Below are 19895 nucleotides of genomic sequence, written 5' to 3' on the forward strand. Positions count from 1 at the left end.
TGACCTGGTCTGAAACCAAATTGATGATCAGAGTTCAAGCCATTGGAGAAGAGGAAAGATTTCCTATCCAAAGCAATGATGGATTCCATGACTTTGCTGATAATTGGGAGAAGGCTGATTGGTCTGTAGTTGCTAGGATCTGTTTTTGCACCTTTTTTGTACAAAGCGGTGATGTTGGCTGATTTCCAAGCAGATGGCAGATGATCTTGAGCAAAAGAGAGGGTGAAGAGAACAGAGAGAGGGAGTGAAAGAGCGGAAGAACAGGATTTTAGGACCCGTGGGCTGATGCCGTCAGGTCCAGTTGCAGAATCAGAGTCGAGGGTTGACAGAAACTTTTCCACCTTGTCAGGAGGAAAGGACACAGAGTCCAGGAGCAGGTGGGTGCAGAGAGGGATAGGTTTGGGACACAAGATTTAGAGGCAAACAGAGTTGAGGCATTCAGTCTTTTCACGTGCGGAGTCAGCTGTGTAGCCGTTTGAGGTGAGGGAGGGGATGGAGGGGGAACAAACACCAGAAACAGATTTGACCAGACGCCACCAGGATTTGGAAGAGGGAGACAGATAAGAGAGTTCGGTCTTGGGAACGGAGAGATATTGTTTCCTGGCTCTCCTGAGGGTGGACACACTTGTTTCGGGCTTTGTGAAAGGAAATGAGATGTCCTTCCGTTGGATTTGCTTTCCAGGAGACGAAGGCAAGTTGTTTCTGGCCTCCTTCGCTGCCATCGCTACCTTCCAAGGTGTCGACGTATTTCCTCTTCGGAATGGAGGCACGTGAATTGTCGCAGGTGGTTTCAGATGACAAAATCATCAAGAACAATGGGGAGTGAGAAACAAGGCATCCTTGCCACACCCCCTTCGTGTGTGTGTGTGTGTGTGTGTGTGTGTGTGTGTGTGTGTGTGTGTGTGTGTGTGTGTGTGTGTGTGTGTGTGTGTGTGTGTGTGTGTGTGTGTGTGTGTGTGTGTGTGTGTGTGTGTGTGTGTGTGTGTGTGTGTGTGTGTGTGTGTGTGTGTGTGTGTGTGTGTGTGTGTGTGTGTGTGTGTGTGTTAGGCATGTTTTATGTGGAGTTCTTCTTGAGCTTTCAGATGTGGAATGTGATACACCAACATGATCGTCATGATCTCCTGAGTTGATTGGGCTAATTAACTATAATGAATCCAAAGTAATTCCCATGTTTTAAACGCAAGCCATGTTGAGGTGTATGGAACAGTTTAATATGTCCTTCCATGGCATGGCATTATGATTACAAAATAAATAGCAAAAAGAATGATAACACTGTAAGAAAGCATTTATTAATTAACACTAAAAATATTAACAACAAAATAAGAGTAACATAATTTGGCAATAATAAAAACGAACATGTAATCCCCAACCTGGCCCAAACACATCTGTGTTTCGTGAAAGGTAAGCTAATGCTCAAGCAGTACAGCAGGCAGGTATGCTACAAGGCCGTGAAGACCGATAAAAATTTGGTCCAATGGACCAACTAGTCTCTAACAAAGCGTGGTCTCCGTCTTCTCCCACTTCCTTTCTGGTCTGACACCCGTTGTTCTTTCCGTGCTTTATCCCTTCCCCCTCCCTTCCTATTTTAAGGAGGACAGTTTATTCAGTTGTCAATTGCAAGCCTAAAGTCCAAAAGCATATACTTGTTCCCTTATCCTTCCCCCACTCCCCACACTCCCGTTTTGAAAGTTCCATCCCATATTGTCAATTTATTTTACTTAGATTCTGATTTCCAATTCAAATCCAAAAAGATGTGCAATTTATTTTTTGGACCCACGCCTATTCCAGCTCGATTGTGGACGGCACACTTGACCACGTCTGCGATACCAACAGACAGACAAACGATTTTCCAATCCTCTGATCTTAAAAGTAAGAAGTAAAATCAATTCACCCAAAATTGTCATTCCAGTCACCTCACAGTCGATGACGTCCTGAAAAACTTTCGGTTTCTATAAAACAGTTGTGAAACCAGCTCGATTTCCACAACCACCTCATTTATTTTCAATGTGACAGAAGCCTGAAATTTTCTTGTCACAGGAACATTACAACCTCACGGCTATCAGAAACGTTGAAGTGCTCTCGGAAGCATCGGTACAGATATACTTAAAGAAGTGCACTTCAATCAAAGGACCGAAAAGTTCTCAGAGTCATTGATCACATGAATGGCACCCGACAAAAGCCGACATACTTTTTGGTCTTAAAGGGTCTTAGTGTCCCAGTGGAGCTGAAACAATCGCACAAACATGAGACAGACGAAGTGATGGACTTGACTTCAGACAAACACGGCCATAGGGATTCGTGGACGTTACATCACTTCCCAGACCACGCTGAGAGTCTGCTTACCGGCGACAGCATCTTTGTTATGGCGCTTTTCTCTCGGTACTCACCGGGGAAATTAAGGAGAAAATTCTTCCCCATTAATGCAAACCCATGGGGTATGTCCGTGCTCTACCGTCTAATGCTGAGCGAGGAAGCAGCACATAGCGATTTTGAAGTCTTTGGTATGACTAGACCATGGTCAGAATCTTGCCTCTGACCTTCCTTAATTGGAGCAGACACTCTAACCAGTATGTCACAAAATCTGGTATAAGCTTATTCTGCACTTCGTCACGAGCATCAGCGAGAGAAGATGAATACTTGGTGACTTTCTATGAACACCAACAGGATGTTGGAAGCAATTGACGAGTTGATGGTCGATGGAATATCTTTTTCTTTCTCTCTCTCTCTCTCTCTCTCTCTCCCTCTCTCCCTCTCTCCCTCTCTCTCTCCCTCTCTCTCTCTCTCTTTCTCTCTTTCTCTCTCTCTCTCTCCCTCTCTCCCTCTCTCCCCCTCCCCCCTCTCCCCCTCTCCCTCTCTCCCTCTCCCCCTCTCTCCCCCTCTCCCCCTCTCTCCCCCTCTCTCCCCCTCTCTCCCCCTCTCTTCCTCTCTCCCTCTCTCTCTCCCTATCTCCCTCTCTCTCTCCCTCTCTCTCTCTCCCTCTCTCCCTCTCTCCCTCCCTCTCTCTCCCTCTCTCTCACTCTCACTCACTCTCACTCACTCTCACTCACTCTCCCTCTCTCTCACTCTCCCTCACTCTCCCTCTCTCCCTCTCTCCCTCACTCTCCCTCTCTCTCTCCCTCTCTCCCTCTCTCCCTCTCTCTCTCTCCCTCTCTCCCTCTCTCCCTCTCACTCTCCCACTCTCCTTCACTCTCCTTCACTCTCCCTCACTCTCCCTCACTCTCCCTCACTCTCTCCCTCTCTCCCTCTCTCCCTCTCTCCCTCTCTCTCTCCCTCTCTCCCTCTTTCTCTCCCTCTCTCCCTCTCTCCCACTCTCCCACTCTCCCACTCTCCCTCACTCTCCCTCACTCTCCCTCACTCTCCCTCACTCTCCCCCTCTCCCTCTCTCTCCCTCTCTCCCACTCTCCCACTCTCCCTCACTCTCCCTCACTCTCCCTCACTCTCCCTCTCTCCCTCACTCTCCCTCTCTCTCCCTCTCTCTCTCTCTCCCTCACTCTCCCTCACTCTCCCTCTCTCCCTCTCTCCCTCACTCTCCCTCACTCTCCCTCACTCTCCCTCACTCTCCCTCACTCTCCCTCACTCTCCCTCACTCTCCCTCTCTCTCTCTCTCTCTCCCTCACTCTCCCTCTCTCCCTCTCTCCCGCTCTCCCTCTCTCCCTCACTCTCCCTCTCTCTCTCCCTACAAGTGGTGCTGATTATTTCCACTTCTGTTCCTCTTTGAGCCATTGTTACTCATTTTGGTGGTATTCCTCCTTTTCTTCTTGTATCAACATCTTTTTCTCCAGCCATCACCCCCCTCACCATTACCTTTTGGTATTCTGTAAACTTGCTGCCCTTTGTCTCTAAGCTCCTCCATAAGCCTCGACCCTTGTGTACAAAATACTTTGACAAATGTGAGTCAAGATTTTGTGTGCCTCCATCTTTGCATGATGGGCATAAACATGGCTTGATTATTTCAATATTAAAGGCCTGAAACTGAAACGGAGCTGCATTGTAAAGTTAATTCCACATGACTTGCGGTTGTGCAGATAAATGGAGAGTGGTTCTCGGACACATAAAATGGTACTGATCTTTGCAAAAGGTGATGATAATGGACAAATACGGCATTTTGCCTGCAATTGCCCGTTTTTTACCTCACCTGGAACAAAAATTGTTCAGAGGAGGTATTTGGCATCGCGCAGTCATTCAGGTAGTCAGTGAGTGATCAGGCAGGCTGTATGTAAACACTCGGAACTTCTCCGAAACTACACACGTGATTTCGATGAAAGCTGACCACAACCTTCATCACCCATGATGTACCAAAGTGTGTTCATGGCATTAAAAAAAAAACATCAAATAAATAAAAATCAGAGTCTAAGGGGGTACACCTGGGGGTCAAAGCAGGTCCAGGTTTGAACCCCCTGCTCCCCAAAATAGGTATTTGCTTTCTTCTCCGAAACTGCACACACAATTTCGATGAAACTTGACCACAAGTTTCATCACCTGCGATGCACTAAAGTTTGTTTAAGCAATTTTTAAAAAAAACATCAGGGGTTTGTCCCCAAAATAAGTATATACAGTACTTTCTTCTCTTTTATGTATTTCATGGGTCATCCTCACCGACCGGTGGTTCCCTGGTTCTACCAAGTGAGCTGAGGAGCATTGCCCCAATTTTTTACAGTAATGTCTGTGACGGTTTTTCTTGATCACTTGGTGCTGGTTTATTATATTCATTTTCTTCCTCCTTGTGTAATCCCCTCTTCCTGGTGCATTTTCTTACAGGCGTCAAAAAAGAATGGTGCAGGAAGCAGTTGATATGCGTTTTCACCCATACTGTCTGTCTGTGAAGAGGATGTCTCAAAATGTAGTGGACGGATTTGGACGAAACTTGGTGGAGAGGTTGGGTTTGTGACGAGGACGAATTGATTCGATTTTGTTGAAGACCCAAATCCAGATCTAGAAACGATAACTTTTTGAATTACGAGATGGGACCAAAGACAATATATTGCAGGATATTTCAAAAAGTTGCGGACAAGTTATGGCAAACTTAGGTGGAGGAGTTGGTTAGGTGACAAGAACAAGCCAATTCGATTTTGGTTCAGGTCTGGATCAAGATCCGGCCTATCAGTGGGATACAAAACGTAAACTGTTCAGCCTGGTGGAGGGAGGTATCCACTCTACCGAGTACCGTTTTAGTTTGTTTTGCAATCTTGTTTTGGAATCATGCCTTTACAATCATGCTTTGATATCAAATCCTTCCTTTTGTCCAACGGACTGATCTAAGACCCTCGGTTCGGTTTCAGGCCCGGTCATTCTACCTTGTACATGTTGCTTCTATTCACCCAACAATGGATGGAAGCCCTCAATCTCAAACATGAGATCAAGGCCATCTCTGGACATGTCTCAAGCATTTGATACAGTCTGGCAGCTGGCCTTGATCGCAAAACTATCTAGTTGCTTATGACATCCAAGGCCACCTCCTCTCATGGATCATGGACTTGCTTCACTTACATATTTAGCGTATGGCTCTTAACGCCATTCTCTCATCTTCTCTCCCTGTCAAGCCGGAGTACGCCAAGGCAGTGTCTTGGGCCCTGTCTTGTTCCTCATCTTCATCAATGATTTCTGATTCCCTGGAAAATCCGGCCTATCTTTTTTTTCTGATGACTCGATATTCTGCTGTATTATTTCTCATCCTTCAAACGGGCAGGCAGCAGCCTCCTCCCTCCAAGAATCTGGTCCAACGCTTGGAATGTCTTTCAACCTCAACAATTCCCATACGCACACCTTGTCATTCTGAAATGACTGTCTCGCAAATCCTTCCATCTACCTCTTAAACAAACCACTTGAAGAGGTGAAGTCACTCAAACTTTTGGGCCTCACCATCTGCCATGATCTTTATTGGGCAGGCCGTATTTCTGAGATAGTGCCCAAGGCCAGCCTTAATTGGGCATCCTTCGTCGTGCAGGTTTTTTTTCCTCGGCTGTTCTTAACTTTTGACAACCTACAAGGCTTCATTTGCAGTTTAATGGAGTAATGCTCTCTCCTTTGGGCTGGCATCCCTGCCTCACATATTTCCCTTCTTGATGCCATGGAAAGCGAGGCCCTCAAAATCCTTGGCATCCCCTCCACAACAAAGCTGAGTGCACACAGGTGCGTGGTCTCTCTGTATTCTTCCGCCTCCTCTTTGGTCTTGCATCCTTTGCACTCTTTTGACTCTGTCCCTCCCATATTTCTACAGGGCGCATACATTCTGCCAGTAACCCTCTTCTTCTTGAACTACCAAAATCCAGGCTCACTAACCACCCCTTCCTTTTCATGATAACTGCTCAACCCCTCCCTCACAACTTGATCCCCTCTCTCCTACAGTATCCCATCAAGTCACTTGGGCCTGGTTTGGTGGGACTAGTTTTTACCTGTGTGGGGATATGCCATCATGTATCGGGCAACTCCATCCGGCAGGCAGGTTTAGAAAATGCTTGCCGATTATTCAGAAGGGCTAAACAGTTGAGCGAGTGGAAGAGTGAAGAAGAGTGAGGGTAGAGAAGTCTTGGGAGGGGCTTCCGCTTCCGGTCCGGTCTGAAGAGGACGCAGGCGTCACATGCTCGCCGCTTCTTCGACTGGGCCACTGTCTGTGGCTTGCTTTTTTGGTGGTCGTGCGGATTTTTTGGCCATTGAGTCTGCCCTCCGCATAGTCCCGGCTCTGCTCCCTGCTTCGCCTACCCGGCTCCTTCGCCTGCTCGCTGTTTCCTCGGGCACGCTCTCGTGGGTTGTGTCCTTCGCAGCGGTGTGGCGGCGGTTTTCCCGCCGTGATCTTGATTTGTAGCGGCGGCGGTTGATTGCCGCTGCATTTCCCGCTTTGCCGTGATCAACCTTGGCCTCGTGATCGTCTCTTTGCTCCTGTCTGCCCTCTGCTTGGTCCCGACTCTGCTCCTGGCTTCACCTACCTGGCTCCTTCGTCTCCTTCGTTTCCTTGGGCCTGCTCCCGTGGGTTGGGACCATTGTTTCACCTCCTCAACCTTGGCCTCGTGCTCGCCTCTCCGCTCCTGCCTGGCATGGCTCTGCGGTACTCCGCCGCAAGGCTCCTTCTGCTCAATACCCGCTCCACCCCATCATGCATCTCTGCCATCAAATCAAATGGACTCCTCCGACGACCCAGGTACATTCACCGTGGCTCCGGTCGTAAGTTTGTATATGTACAATCGGCTCACTCCATCCCCGTCCTCTGGTCGGCTCAGCGCACTCTCACTCTTCGTCCCAGCACACCTGGTCACGGCAACGCACAAAATCGCACCTCCTGCCTGCGAACCCTGGCTAAATCACCTGAATTCATCCCCGCTGTTCAAAACAACATCAAGCTCACCCTGTTCAACACCCGGTCCCTCAACACAAATGCCTCATCCTCAACGACTACATCCTGGATAACAAACTGGACTTTCTCTGTCTCACCGAAACCTGGCAACAACCACTGGACTACTACACGCTCAACCTCACCACACCCAATGGATATTCCTACGTCAAGAAACCACGCTCGGAGGGCCGAGGTGGTGGAATTGCCGTTATCCACCGTCAAGACATCAGGACCAGCCTCATCCCCATCGCCTCATCCTCATCCTTTGAACACCTGGCTTTTAAACTCTCTGGTCGCACGCAGGCAGTCATGGCTGTCGTCTACCGCCCTCCCAAACCACACCCATTATTCCTGTCTGACTTCTCCTACTTTCTGACCCAGCTATGTTCCCTCTCCCCCTCAATCCTCCTCCTTGGTGATTTCAATATCCACATGGACTCCACTGACTCCACAATAACCACTGACTTCACTGATTTACTCACCTGCTTTAACCTCACTCAACACGTCAACTTTCCTACGCATATCCGTGGTCACATTTTGGACCTTGTCTGCTCCACTGGATTAATTTTGCACCATCTCTCTGGCTCCGACCTCACCCTCTCTGACCACTTAGCCATCACTATGACCATCAACACCCCCACCCCAACACCAAGACATTATCGCACTATCAACTTCCGTAAGCTAAACGCTCTTTCACCTACCTCATTCTCATCCACCCTCTCTGAAAAAATGTCCACTTCTCCCTTCATTGACCTCCACACCCCTTCCGACCTCACTGACTACTACAACCACACTCTCTCCTCCTGCCTTGACCAGCTTGCGCCTGTAAAAACCAAAACAGTTTCTTTCACCCATTCTGCTCCCTGGTTTACCCCTGAACTCCGCCTGATGAAAACTCGTGCTCGCCAACTTGAAAGACTCCGCAATAAAACAGGTCTCACAGTTCACTCCCAAGCCTACAAGGACCACCTACAACACTACAAAGATGCCCTCTCCCACGCCCGCTCCGCATACTACTCTCAAATTATCCACTCTGGCTCCGGAAACCCAAAAGCACTCTTCTCGACAATAAACAAACTCCTCCGCCCCCTGGACACCACCACCCAGTCATTCACAGTAGACAACTGCATCTCTTTCCTTTCTTTCTTCCAACGCAAAATTGACAACATCTACAACAGCTTGACCACCGCCGCACCCGCTCCCCCTCCAACCACCTGCCCCCCCTTATCCTGCCTTCCCCTGTCTCAATTCTCCCCGGTCTCCCCTACTGACCTCTCTGAACTCCTCATAGGAATGAAAACTGCCACCTGCACTCTTGACCCCATCCCCTCCAGCTTTGTCAAGGCCTCCCTCCCTGCTCTCTCTCCACTTATCATTGCAACAATAAACTCCTCCTTGTCTACAGGCATCGTCCCACCTTCCCTCAAAATTGCTGCTGTCACCCGCATTCTAAAAAAACCTGGTCTAAACCCTGACACCCTAAACAACTTCAGACCCATCTCCAACCTACCCTTTCTGTCAAAAGTTTTGGAACGCGCTGTAGCCACTCAACTCAAACATCACCTCTCTGCCAATAACCTGTATGAAACATTCCAATCCGGATTCCGCTCCAACCACAGTACTGAAACTGCTCTCCTCAAAATCACCAACGACCTTCTCCTCTCCTCTGACGCTGGCAACCTCAACATTCTCGTCCTCCTCGACCTCAGCGCTGCCTTTGACACCATCGATCACACCATCCTCCTCACCCGACTTGAATCCACCTTTAACGTTACCGGCACTGCCCTCTCTTGGATTAAATCATACCTCTCTGACAGACGCCAGTTCATCTCCATCAATAACTGCAAATCCCCCACTGCTCCCCTCCCCCAAGGTGTCCCCCAAGGTTCAGTTCTTGGCCCCCTCCTCTTCATCCTTTACCTGTCCCCCCTCGGTCACTTAATCCGCCGTCATGGTCTCCAATTCCACTGCTTCGCCGATGACATCCAGCTTTTCATCTCCACCAAGTCCGTCTCCACCGACACCCACTCTATCCTGACAAACTGCATCACTGAAATAAAATCCTGGCTTCAAATCAACTTCCTCAAACTTAACTGTGATAAATCTGAAATAATCATCATTGGCCCAAAAACGCTCACAAAATCCACCCATAACTTTGCCCTCAACATCGACGGTATCTCAGTATCCACCTCCCCTCACATCTGGAATCTTGGCGTCATCTTTGACCAAACCCTCTCCTTCGACAAATACACTAAACAGATCACAAAGTCAGCCTTCTTTCACCTGAAAAACATTGCCCGTCTCCGCTCATCCCTCTCCTCCACGGCTGCAGAAACCCTCATCCACGCCTTCATCACCTCCCGTCTGGACTACTGCAATAGCCTCCTCTATGGTTCACCCTCAAAAATCACCAATAAACTCCAATACATTCAGAACTCCGCTGCCCGTCTACTCACCCATTCCCAGACCCATGACCACATCACCCCTGTCCTTTACAAGCTTCACTGGCTCCCCATCCCCCAGAGAATCCAGTACAAAATCCTCCTCCTGACATACAAAGCCCTCCATAACCTGGCCCCATCCTACCTGGCTGACCTCCTCTCCAGACACACTCTCACCCGCAACCTCCGCTCTGCTGGTACCAACCTCCTGACCCCCTCCATCCGGACCAAATTCATATCCTGGGGGGACAGGGCCTTCTCCATCGCTGCTCCCACCCTCTGGAACTCACTACCTCACACCATCAGAGACTCCTCCTCACTCACCACATTCAAAACATCACTAAAGACCCACCTGTTCAACACTGCATTCAACATTCAACCCACAGCGTTTAACCCCTGACTATCTCTTCTCCTCCCTCCTTTTGCTTTAAATATTTCCCTATTGATTCTTGTCTTTTTGCAATTGTTGTTTTCATGTATTGTTATGCTTTATGTTTTCCACTCTGTCAAAGCGCCTTTGGGCTTCTTGAAAAGCGCTATACAAAATAAATAAATGAATTATTATTATTATTATTAATATGATGTCGAAGCTGTATGGGTTGGCCGAGCAATTACTTTCCCAGCACTTTACTCCTGCTTGAAGTTTATTTATATACCGCATTTGCGAATGGCACCATCCCCATCCATCTTGCTTTTTAGTGACCATCCTTGTGGCAATACGTTATAGGTTTAATTCCGTGCGACATTTAGGAATTGTGCCCACCTCAGGTAAATACATGTATTATGTGATTTGTTCTTTATTTGTTATAGATGTGCCGTATTTTTTTTATTTTTTTATTAAAACTTTGTTTATTGTGCAATGCACGTGTGTGATCAAGTCCAATGCTTGTTTGCCCTGTCTGCATGATCATCAGTCACGTCGCATAACATCACCTTTTTGCTCTGTTTGTCACATTACTGCCCCGCAGGTCAACCCACCTGATCTCCATTCAGATGACAAGTTCATGAATTACCAACAAGCCAGTAGATATGAGGATATTAATATTAATTAATGAAGGACAGATACAAGTTTACATCCACTCCTTTCACCCCATTCCCATTTTCCTCTCTTCCACTTCCATTCCCTTACTGGAGTGGTTTTGTTCACCTGTTACCTTTCACTCCTCAGTCGGTGTGCTCACCTGCTACTCTCTGTCCTTGTCTTCCACAAGCATTTGCTGTGCAGGGAGAAGAAAAAAAAATTGAAAAGATGAAGCGATTGCAAAAACTCATCCAACTCGTTTAATTGAAGCCCATTCGTGACGGTTTCATCAATATCGCTCTCACCTTTCCAAAGAAGGACAGAGACTGCTCTTTCTCCTTTTCTCTCTCAGAGAATCTTTTGCAGGAGGGAAGGAAAGATCGCCATGATGGATACACTTGCACTCTCAAGCGAATACACTTTCCTGAAGTAAAAAAAAAAAATCTATTCCTTTTTGGGGTGAAGGAGAGGTGGAGGTGATGCTGTCATTGTTTTTATTTTAAACTTTTTTGATTATCCAAGTAGATGACGACTGCAGAGTGATTGCCCAGACATGTCTCAGTTTTGCGTCGTTGGCTACCTGGAGAGCATCATCTCACAAAGTAATTTCCTCAAGAATAAATAATATTTATATTATAATGCTCCGTTAATAAGACGGTTGGGACCCATCGGTTTGTACTAAGGTCCATTCTACTGATTTTACATCAAACAGGGGAAAGAGCAGACCAACCCTCAGGCTCTTTGCTCTGTGCCAGAAGCCCGAGGCAAAGTCTGCTCTTTCCCTTTTATTTCAAATTGGTGGAGTGGAGGTGCAGGAGGAGGAGGAAGAGGTGTGTGTGTGTGTGTGTTTGTGTGTGTGTGTGTGTGTGTGTGTGTGTGTGTGTGTGTGTGTGTGTGTGTGTGTGTGTGTGTGTGTGTGTGTGTGTGTGTGTGTGTGTGTGTGTGTGTGTGTGTGTCCGTGTCCATCAGACTTTTATTTTCTGTTGTCTTCTTCATCTTGCTGACCCATCTGACCTTTGAGCTGATACACTAGCCGGTGAGAGCTGCACACCCTTACGTTTGTCTTTCTCTTTTTTCCATATGTTGCTTCAGACGTTCTTTGCTGTGTACCATCCACTGGGACTTTTGGCATGACTTGAAGCCTTCTCTCGTTTCTAGAGATTTGCTCACACCGATTCCAAATCCACAAACACTTAACTCCCAGGTGGTTCTTCGGTCTTTGGCCCTGACATAGCCCTCTTTTCCTGGTTATTAATGCTTTTGATGGTGAGCAACATTTCGAAACTCTCGCTACTTTTCCTGCCGTCAAGCTGTGCCCTTCGGACCTTATGGCCCATCCCGCTCTTTCCACCTGCCATTGTCGGTTGCCCTAGGGATGGTTTTTACTCAGGAATCTATGTTGTGCTTCCGAATTGTGGCCTCACCCAAACCTTAACTTTTGACTGCCATGCCACTTTTATTCTCTCTAACCTTACCCTTGAGTTTATTGATTCACAGAACCTCTTTGCACAATAACACACGGGCTCTCCCACCCAGTACTATCCATCCGACCTCTTTTCTGACCCTTGAATCTCTTGCTGGTCACTATGTATTTGTATTTAGTTGTTAATTCCCACTTTGTGATGTTTGAATGTTTAGCATCCACTCATGCTAAGGTAATATTTTATTACATATCCATTTAAAAATCTAACCCTGGTGTTGGGCTAGCGGCTAGGGTGCCGGCTTAGGATCCTAGGATCCTGGGTTCGAATCCCGGTCGATCGCTGAATTAACGCCAGGGGGGTTGACTCAGCCTGTCATCCTTCCGAGGTCGGCTAATTGAGTACCAGCTCACTGGTAATTCCCTGTTTGTCGTTAAAGGCGACAAACAGGGTTGGCGTCAGGAAGGGCATCCGGCCGTAAAACATTGCTTCAAAAAGGGGACCGAAAAACAACAACAACCACGGCTCCCGAAAAAGGCCAACCCCCGCTTTGCGGGGAAAAATGGCCTCTAAAGGTGGTTTATATCCATTAAAAAATCTGATTCGGCCAATTTTGAGCAATACTGCTTCCCCCCCCCCCCCCCCCCCCCCTTGAGTATTGGCTAAATGCTCATCTGCAAATCTAAAACCATTAAGAATCATCTGAAGTGTGTCAGGACTGGAACTTCCTGGAGACGAGACTATTTTACTGAAGGTTATTGAGCTGTGTTTATTTATTTATTTATTTTTGCTTGCATTCTGATAGGGACTTCGTTCTTGCTTTGGTCCTCCAAACTCCAAACTGCCTTTAATGAGATTTGAACCCGCAACCTCTCAAATTTCAGTCCACGTTACTTGCCATTTGGCCGCTACTGTACCCTAAGGTGATTTGTATTTTGTTTTTCCTTGTTTTTGTAACCTTTGATTGAAATATTGATCGTTGATTTCTTAAAAAGGAAGCCTTCATCTTCGTTGCTTTTGTGGTGTGGAGTCTAGACCTTTATTTTTATTTTTCTGCAAGACTGGTCTTGCCATCTTTGTGATGGACTACACCTGTATTTGCTGTGATCATCTGTGACTTGCATTCCGATATTCCTGTGGACCAGTTGTTGTTTTTTTATTGTCGGATACTTGTGTTGCCTTATCATTTTCCACACAAACTCTGCCACTGCAATTGTTTCTTAGCACTTGAAAGTCTCTTTTATTTTTACTCAGTGCATCCAACATCCAAGTTCATGTCAGGATGCAGCTCAGCATGTCACTGACCATTTCAAATATGTGTCCAAAAAGCCCAAAGCCTGATATTTGAGATGCTGTACATGCCCAAAAAGATAATACAAAACAAGGGAGAAAAGGACGGAAGAGACAGAGACCCAGAGAGACAGAGACCCAGAGAGACAGAGACAGAGACCCAGAGACCCAGAGACCCAGAGAGACAGAGACCCAGAGAGACAGAGACCCAGAGACCCAGAGAGACAGAGACCCAGAGAGACAGAGACCCAGAGAGACAGAGACCCAGAGAGACAGAGACCCAGAGAGACAGAGACCCAGAGAGACAGAGACCCAGAGAGACAGAGACCCAGAGAGACAGAGACCCAGAGAGACAGAGACCCAGAGAGACAGAGACCCAGAGAGACAGAGACCCAGAGAGACAGAGACCCAGAGAGACAGAGACCCAGAGAGACAGAGACCCAGAGAGACAGAGACCCAGAGAGACAGAGACCCAGAGAGACAGAGACCCAGAGAGACAGAGACCCAGAGAGACAGAGACCCAGAGAGACAGAGACCCAGAGAGACAGAGACCCAGAGAGACAGAGACCCAGAGAGACAGAGACCCAGAGAGACAGAGACCCAGAGAGACAGAGACCCAGAGAGACAGAGACCCAGAGAGACAGAGACCCAGAGAGACAGAGACCCAGAGAGACAGAGACCCAGAGAGACAGAGACCCAGAGAGACAGAGACCCAGAGAGACAGAGACCCAGAGAGACAGAGACCCAGAGACCCAGAGAGACAGAGACCCAGAGACCCAGAGACCCAGAGAGACAGAGACCCAGAGAGACAGAGACAGAGACAGAAAAGGAAAACATTGCTGTTTCCTGGGAAGTCTCATTTTGTTCAAAGAAGATTTGAAGGATTACGGTGTCAAATTTGTAGTGTCCACGGCTATTGACAGGAATGGGGTTGTTACCCTGTGCTCGCAAAGCGAAAAGCGGGGTTAGGCATTCGGTTGCGTGTGCGGCGTACGTGTGTACATTTTAAAAATTCATTTTCTTGGCAACCGTTGATCTGTTTGACATGAAATTTTACAAATTTACCATAGGAATGCCTCTCCCTGTAGAATTTTTTTATTTATTCATAATGATGACTGACATCTTAGGTCACATGATATGGACGCCATCTTGGAAAAACGTGACACCTCTATATCTCCCAAACCGCTCAATGGAAAAAATTGAAACATGGCTCATTGTCAAGTACTCCCCATGGGGAGTTAATGATTGTCATTTCTGCCTTTGTTATGATGTCATAATTCGACAAGTACAACGCATGATTCGATCAGTATGAAAAAAAAAAATTCCTCTGCCACTGTTAGTCTGATGGACACGAATTTTTCAGAATATGAGTGACTCCTCCTGTATAATTTTTTTAATGATAAGTATGACATCATAGGTCACATGGTACAGGCGCCATCTTGGAAAAACTTCGCACCTCCATATATCTGAAACCATTCCATGGAAAAAATTGAGACCTGGCTCATTGTCAACTACTCCCCATGGGAAATAAGATATGTTAATGATGATGTCATTCGTGCCTTTGTTATGACGTCATAATTCGACAAGTACAACACTTATCAGATCTTCTTCTTTTTTTTTTCTCAGCAACTTTTGGTCTGAGGGACACGAAATTTTGATGGACACACTTTGACCTTTGACCTTTGATCCCAAAGTCTAATCAGTTAATCTGTACATCATTATACATACCTGTACCAAGTTTGAATTAGATCACTTCTGTCATTCTCAAGTTATAGACCTATAACAAACAGACTTTGACCTTTGACCTATTGGCCCCAAATTCTAATCAGTTAATCTTTACATCATTAAACCTATGCGTACCTAGTTTGAATTAGATCACCTCAGCCATTCTCAAGTTATAGACCTACTACACTTTGACCTTTGACCTCTTGACCCCAAAATCTAATCATTTCATCTTTGCATCATATTCCATAAGTGTACCAATTTTTGACCTATTGGCCCCAAACCAGGGGTTACTACTTGACAATGACAACCCAGAACACATATGATGGGATTGGTCAGAATCCCATCACTGGTTCACAAGTTATCGTGGTAATAGGATTTTTACCTAACACAACCTCTGGTCTGACATTTGACCTTTGACCTCTTGACCCCCAAAATCTAATCAGTTCATCTTTACCTCATTATTCATACCTGCACCAACTTTGACTAAGATCCCTTAAGCCGTTCTCAAGTTATCTTGGTGACGAAAACCTATGACGGACGGACAACCTTAAAACATAATGCCTCCGGCGACTTTGTCAATGGAGGCATAAAAACCTAATGGGTTCGCACTCATATTACATATGTCAACGGTTGAAATGATATATCACCTCGCGTGCATTTCCTGTGCAAATGTACTCAATAACTTTATATTATCTCATTAGGCGGGCCGTGAACACAGACCGACTGTGCCAGGGGTACAAGATACCAATGAAGGAAGGACTGAAGATTCCCAAGGTTTAGCAAAAATGAAGCAGAAACTGGCAGTGAAAACACGTGGGAGAAAACAGCGGGGGAGCTGCTTCCGATGACGAAGCATTAAATGTGTTTTTCCCAGTTGTGTTGTTCATCTTTTAAGAGCGCTTTAAATGCCTGTTTCCCAATCGGCCCGTTACTGGATTTTGTCGCAGGTTGTGACGATATTGCGGTCATTATTTTTATTTTTTAATGTGGCCACTTAAAGACCATTTTGATGTTTTTTTTCTTCTTTTCAACCACCAATCTAGCAATTATGCTGATTTTGCTCCTATTGTGCAGGCAAATTGACTTGTATATTCACAGCTGTGCATAGAGGGCTGGCAGGATGACCAGAGTCCTAGAAGTACGCACGCTCGCGTCTCGGCTGTCTAGCCTGTTTTTGCTTCTGACCCAGCTACAAACTGTCACCCTGGTGTTTCACAGGCAGAGTGTTTCATCAACGTGTGTGTCATCCATCGAATGGACGTTAAGATGGGTGTTCCACTGTCCCATCCACCAGCATTAGTTGATGGAAGTTGAAGATCCCACGGTGTCCTTCACGAAAAGTAGACGAGTTATCGCCGGCACCATGAACAAATTGCAAATTCCTGCCCTAATCTAAGTCGAACGTCAGGCCTGGCCAGTTGGTTCGTGGAAGACTATGGGCCAAGCTCCCCATGGCTAACCCCACAATAACGTGGGAATAATTGTGTCTGTTAAAGAAGAAGATGGTTGATTCACAGCTGTGCAAAGGATTATTGTTATTACAGCATCTAAGGTTTATAGAAGAACTAACAGAAGTACCCGGCGTTGCCGGGCGGGGGAGGGGAGGGTAACGGGGGGGGGGGGGGGGGGGGAGGGGAGGGGAGGAGGGGAAGGGGATGGGGAGGGGGAGTAGTCAGAAGTTGAAGCTCTTTTACGGAGAATATATATCTTGAAGGGGAGGGGGCGGAGGAGGGGAGCGGGGGAAGGATGGGGAGAGGGGGAAGGAGTAGTCAGAAGTGGAAGCTCTTTTACAGATAATTTATATCTCGGAGGGGAGGGGAAGGGGAGGGGTATAGGAGGGGAGGGGAAGGGGGGAGGGGGGGAAAAGTATGGGGAGGGGAAAAGGATGGGGAGGGGAGGGTGAGGGGGGGAGGCAGGCGAGGAAGGGGAGTGGCTCACGTTTGAGTGAATGTGGCTCACGTTTGAGTGAATGTGGCTCACGTTTGAATGAATGTGGCTCACGTTTGAGTGAATGTGGCTCACGTTTGAGTGAATGTGGCTCACGTTTCTGAGTGAATGTGGCTCATGTTTCTGAGTGAATGTGGCTCACGTTTCCGAGTTAAGTGTGATGCCGATCAGGAAGAAGAAGAAGCCATACTACCAAATTTGTACACTTCTGGAATTGTTTGATTTATTTGTATTCAAATGTCTGGTAATTGTTTTGTATTTATTTATGCGAATGTGTACTTGTGTATAACTGTTATTAATTTAAAAAGGCTTCTATAACTGTTATTAATTTAAAAAGGCTTCGGCACTATCGAGCGATTATTATTATTATTATTATTATTATTATTATTATTATTATTTTTTTAACTCCAAAAAAAACGAACTTTTTTTCCAATTTTTTTTTGTGCCTAAAACACCCCCAGGCACTCACTGATGAACCTCTGAAAGTTTGATGAAGATCAGTTCAGCCATCTCTGAATAAAACACGGACACACAGACAACTCGCGTTTATATATATATATAAATCAGGATTTAAATTTAATTCAAAAATTGATCCAGACGTCTATTCTCTTTCAAACATTCAAACCGACAGAGGTAGTTATTTATCACAGCATCTGTTGAATTTCTACCCTTTTACTCAACTCCGGTTTGCTGTTATTTGGTGGAGCAAAAAGTCAAATGAGCTTTATAGATATTTAAATGTGCAAATCCTCATATATTCCATATTTTATTGGTGACTTTGGGACTCGTCAGAGGACTGCAACAAAAAAACACTGTGTGATCTGAACCTCAGGTCGCATTCACGTGCCGTGAGCTTTCAGATGGAAATACCAAACAGGCCAATTTGGGTAACCGAAAAGAACACTCCCAGAAAATGGTATTTAGACATAGTGGTTTTGTATTAATTATTAAAAGAATAAGTGCATTAAATTGTATGAAATGATCAGTGGTTTTCCTTTTTGTTTTGTGCAGTTTGCTCCTGGGGCTCATGGAGCTGCTGTTTGTCAAATTTCGCTGCGTGGCAGCTGCCCATGCCACCGTTCTTTCATACTTGAAGCAGGCGAGTTCTTTAAATACTCCAAGCTACATCCATGAGTCTACAGCGACTGCCAACACTCGTCTCTATGATATGGCAGATGTCTGGGCGAAGATTCAAGCTGTACTGCAGGTGCCTTTCTTCCTGTTGCATTCTATTTTAAAGACATTGCTGAGAGGGTGATGGGGTAACCATTCTTATAGCAGAGCATGCATATTGCTATTGCTATCTTATCATGGACATGTTATCCTTTTCCATTGTGAATGATCTTTAATTTGCAATATTTCAAACCTACAGCTTCAGGTAAGAACTAGAACGGCACTCGAGAGAGCGCATATCTCCGCCAGGCTGAACAGTTTGTTTTGTATCGCGCGCTGATAGGCCGGATCTGGATTCGGACCTGAACCAAAATCTAAATGGCTTGTTCTTGTTACCTAACAAACTCGTCCCCCAACTTTAGTCATAACTCGTCCACAACTTTTTCAAATATCATGTTATATATTGCTTTTCGCCCGATCTCTCAATGGTGAAGAATCACTTAAATTAAATAATTCTCATATCCGAATCCATGTTCAGATTTTCACCAAAATCGAATTGATTCGGTCTTGTCAGGCACCCAACCTGTTCACCAAGTTTCGTCCAAATCCGTCCATAATCTTTGAGATAGCCTGCTCACACAGACAAACAGACAAACGGGGGTGAAAACGTTTAACCTCCGTCCACTTTCGGTGGTGCAGGTAACTATTACAACAAACGATAGCTGATTGTTTATCTCTCCATAATGCAAGCAATCTCTGTGTGTCTGTGTGTCTGTCTGTGTGTATGTCTGTGACCGCTGTTTCTCGACAACCACTGGTCCGATCTAAGTGAAACTTGCCAGTTATATTGCTGGGGACCTGAGGATGTGCCTTTTCAAGGTTTGCTATTAATCGGACAAGTGGTTACCAAGTTATGTCCATTTATTTAGCAAACACATACGTTTTGTACGTGAACGAAGGAACAGCGAAGGACGAGAGCGAAGGAACGGCGAAGGACGAGAGCGAAGACCGAAGGAAATGGGCCATTTATTTAGCAAACATACGTTTTTTGTTTGCACGTACGGCCACGCACGTGAACGAAGGAACAGCGAAGGACGAGAGCGAAGACCGAAGGAACGATGAAAGTTTTAATTTTTTTTTTGCACGTACGGTCAAGCTACAGCGAAGGAACCGCATGTGTGTTTGTTGTTCTCTTCTCTTTGTGCTTTTCCTTGCGATGAAATTGCAAAATGGCAAAATATGTTGGCGCTAATTGAAGAATTGGCCATTAAAACTAATTTGCGATTAATCGTAACTGCGATATGCGAACTTCCGGACAGTGAGGCCTTATTTTTGGTACGTATGTCAACGTACGTATGTCCACGTACTTACCTCCCCGCATGTACGGGCACGCACTAGTATGTCTTAATGACCCCAATTGCCAGTAAATATTGCTTGAATCTGAGAAGGAAATGTGTTAAAATGACATGTATGTGTCGTTGTTACCCTGCGCTCGCGAAGCGAACGGCAGGGTTAAGCATTCGGGTATGACCGTACGTCATATTTTCTGCATTTTGCATTTGCAGTGTCTGCATTTTAAAAATTAATTTTCTCGGCAACCGTTGGTCCGA

At 46.1% G+C, this 19895-nt stretch overlaps 1 protein-coding gene across 1 annotated transcript in view; it reads left to right on the forward strand.

Moving 5' to 3' along the window:
- Nucleotides 1-19895, forward strand: part of EXOC4 (exocyst complex component 4) — a 314735-nt gene that overhangs the window by 93535 nt on the left and 201305 nt on the right. Inside the window, exon 6 of the mRNA XM_068131080.2 lies at nucleotides 18184-18379. Within this exon, the coding sequence (XP_067987181.2) occupies nucleotides 18184-18379 (196 nt within the window). The remainder of the gene's footprint in view (nucleotides 1-18183; nucleotides 18380-19895) is intronic.

Source organism: Myxine glutinosa, chromosome 11 (assembly GCF_964187855.1).
Source record: "Myxine glutinosa chromosome 11, kmMyxGlut1.1, whole genome shotgun sequence".
In the NCBI taxonomy this organism is placed as follows: Eukaryota; Metazoa; Chordata; class Myxini; order Myxiniformes; family Myxinidae; genus Myxine; species Myxine glutinosa.